This window comes from Phalaenopsis equestris, unplaced genomic scaffold (assembly GCF_001263595.1).
Source record: "Phalaenopsis equestris unplaced genomic scaffold, ASM126359v1 Scaffold000002, whole genome shotgun sequence".
NCBI classification, from domain to species: Eukaryota; Viridiplantae; Streptophyta; class Magnoliopsida; order Asparagales; family Orchidaceae; genus Phalaenopsis; species Phalaenopsis equestris.
This window is the reverse complement of record NW_018164444.1, coordinates 62,315,195-62,316,975: the sequence shown is the minus strand read 5'-3', so window position 1 is coordinate 62,316,975 and position 1,781 is coordinate 62,315,195. Positions and strand designations below refer to the sequence as shown.

General features: G+C 35.0%; 1 protein-coding gene across 1 annotated transcript in view; it reads right to left on the bottom strand.

The window, feature by feature from the left end:
• Positions 1–601, bottom strand: part of LOC110027783 (homeobox-DDT domain protein RLT3) — a gene marked incomplete at its 3' end in the record, with an annotated part of 42,830 nt that extends 42,229 nt beyond the window's left edge. Inside the window, 2 exon segments of the mRNA XM_020729342.1 lie at positions 19–187; positions 330–601. Of these exon segments, the coding sequence (XP_020585001.1) occupies positions 19–99 (81 nt within the window).
• Positions 602–1,781: the final 1,180 nt, after the last annotated feature.

Genomic DNA, 1,781 nt, shown 5'->3' with positions numbered 1-1,781 from the left:
AGTATGACAGCCGCTCTTCCCATGCCTCCAACTTGAACTCCGAGATTCCGTTCCAGCACGGCTCAAAGAGCCATTCTTGTACTTTTTACTCCTCACCATCAGCTGCTCATCTTTTTCCCCATCACTTGGGCGCACAAACAATATTTTGGCTTATTTGACGATGCCACAGTACCTCTCAAACCCACCCCTGCGCCAAATATTTGCCCTTTAATATCAAAACAAAACCTTAATAGACCGAAAACAAACTGGATAATAACCAAAAAATCGTAAAAAGAATCTGAACGAAGACAAATGAGCGAATTCACCCCATTATATTTGACAATAATTACCATAAATCTCAGTGAATTCAAATTCCGAGTAATTTGTACCGGCGACCGGCACTTGGCTAGAGCCGCCTCGTCCTCCGAATCCCAATCAAACGAGCTCCATCGTCGCCCATCACTGATATCAATTATCCGAAGATTTTGGTTTCTAAAACCATGAAACTGGAGCTGCAAAGGAAGAAAGCAGAATCAAAACGATGGCGAACGGTGGAGAGGACGACACACAAGCACAGATATTTTGTTCTGCGGACCACTAATGGTTTAGAGGGATAATTTGCTCCAGGGTTTAGGGTTTTGTGTAAAGGATGAGAAAAGCGGTTTAAGTTCGGACGGTTTGGGCGTCCCAGTGTGAACCGGGAGGATGCGGACATACGGTTTGGATAGACCGGTTCAGTTCCATTCAAACCAGTTTGGTCGGAGCGCCGCGTTGATCTTATTTCACTTTATACAAATTTAAGGAAATGTTTTAGTAATAAAATTGTTTTTAACTTGGGAATTTACATACATATCCATCCATTCATATGCATTTACATATCTAACCCTTAACTTTACTTTTTTCATTTATCCCACTCAAATTTGTAATATTGAATCGTAAATAACATAAGATTAACATCTAAAAAGTGAAATTTACATTTTCATGCATAAGTAACAGATATTTAAAGTTTGAAGTTTAAGCATTAGATGTGTAAATACTTAATAATTGATTGATATGTATGTTTATTGGAATAAAATTTAACTCACCATATTTAAGATCAAAGATATGCTCAATATTTCATAAATTCAAGAGGATTTAAAAAAATTATAATGGTCAAATAATCAACAAAATATGAAGGAGGAAAGAAATTGAGAAAAAAATCACAATTTAGAACATAATGAGCAATAGACAGGTTTGGTATTACACTATAGCTTTCGATCAATGAGTTTTTTTTAACAACTTGAATGGCATCACAATTCACAACTTTCTATGTACTCGCTCATATATTTTGATCATGAGAACATGAAAATTGTTTGCTTTATAAGATCTTGAATATCTAAATAAATCATACATTTGGTGAAAAGATTTGGATCCTAGTATAATCAATGTCTATTATATTTTAAGCACCATATATTAATTCATTCTAATATATGAGTTGTTGTCACTTTATTGAGGTCAGAGCTGATTACAAGGGCATGTCATGATAGTCAAGTCATGAAGTTCCAAATGACCACTAACAAAAATGATGTGGAGTAGTGCAATGCTAATAGAATTAAAAGTTGGAAAGAGTTACAGAAAGTTGTTAATGAGGATCATAACAAAAAAGATGAATCAGAGCCCTTACAGAAAATTATAGCCCATACAAAAGAAAAACCCCTCACCTTGTAGAATAGTACAAGACTGATCATCATCACTTTTTCCATAGAGAATTCAAAAGCATACGTTAGACCAGTTGTTTTCCAGATTTATATACGTGTTAAAAA